This window comes from Meleagris gallopavo, unplaced genomic scaffold, assembly GCF_000146605.3.
Source record: "Meleagris gallopavo isolate NT-WF06-2002-E0010 breed Aviagen turkey brand Nicholas breeding stock unplaced genomic scaffold, Turkey_5.1 ChrUn_random_7180001869824, whole genome shotgun sequence".
Lineage (NCBI taxonomy): Eukaryota > Metazoa > Chordata > Aves > Galliformes > Phasianidae > Meleagris > Meleagris gallopavo.
This window is the reverse complement of record NW_011134775.1, coordinates 1-821: the sequence shown is the minus strand read 5'-3', so window position 1 is coordinate 821 and position 821 is coordinate 1. Positions and strand designations below refer to the sequence as shown.

Below are 821 nucleotides of genomic sequence, written 5' to 3'. Positions count from 1 at the left end.
CCCGTCCCTTGTCGTCCTCCCCCCCCCTTAGGAACAAGTGGAGTACGTTTTCCTCATCATCTTCACGGTGGAGACGTTCCTGAAGATCATTGCCTACGGCCTGGTGCTGCACCCCAGCGCCTACATCCGCAACGGCTGGAACCTCCTCGACTTCGTCATCGTCATCGTGGGGTGAGACCCCGTCCTCGGGAGGGGGAGGGGGGGCGCAAAGAGGTGAGGACCCCCTCACGACCCCCCCTCGTTGTCCCCCTCAGGCTTTTCAGCGTCATCCTGGAGCAGGTGTCCCACAAACCGGGTGAAGCTCATCACATGAGCGGCAAACCGGGCGGCTTCGACGTCAAAGCTCTGCGCGCCTTCCGCGTCCTGAGACCCCTGCGCCTCGTCTCCGGCGTTCCCAGTGAGCTGGGGAGGGGCTGTTATCTGTGGGGGGGGGGTGACACATCGATTGATTCCCCTCTTCCTCCTCTATCCTTAAGCTTCATGCTGAACTCTCCCGGGTTCTCCCAGGTCTCCACATCGTCCTCAACTCCATCATGAAGGCCATGGTGCCGCTGCTGCACATCGCCCTGCTGGTGCTTTTCGTCATCATCATCTACGCCATCATCGGCCTCGAGCTCTTCATCGGCCGCATGCACAAGACCTGTTTCTTCATCGGTTCTGGTGAGGGTTGCCCCTCTTTCCCCCTCCCACCAGGATCTTTGACGGACCCCCCCCCTAAAATTCGCCCAGGACTCCCCCCCATCCCCATTGGATGTCTCCTGCCGTGCACCGTGACAATCTCCCATCTCTGCCACTCCAGAGACGCCCCTGGTTGCCTGAAA

The 821-nt window shown here is 60.8% G+C and overlaps 1 protein-coding gene across 1 annotated transcript; it reads left to right on the top strand.

Moving 5' to 3' along the window:
• Positions 1-6: 6 nt before the first annotated feature.
• LOC104916111 (voltage-dependent L-type calcium channel subunit alpha-1D-like) lies at positions 7-753 on the top strand (the record flags this gene model as incomplete). The annotated part of the gene is made up of 3 exons (XM_010727093.2): positions 7-171; positions 255-397; positions 508-753. Coding segments are annotated over exons 2-3 (334 nt in total), but the record flags the coding sequence as incomplete, so codon positions are not given.
• Positions 754-821: the final 68 nt, after the last annotated feature.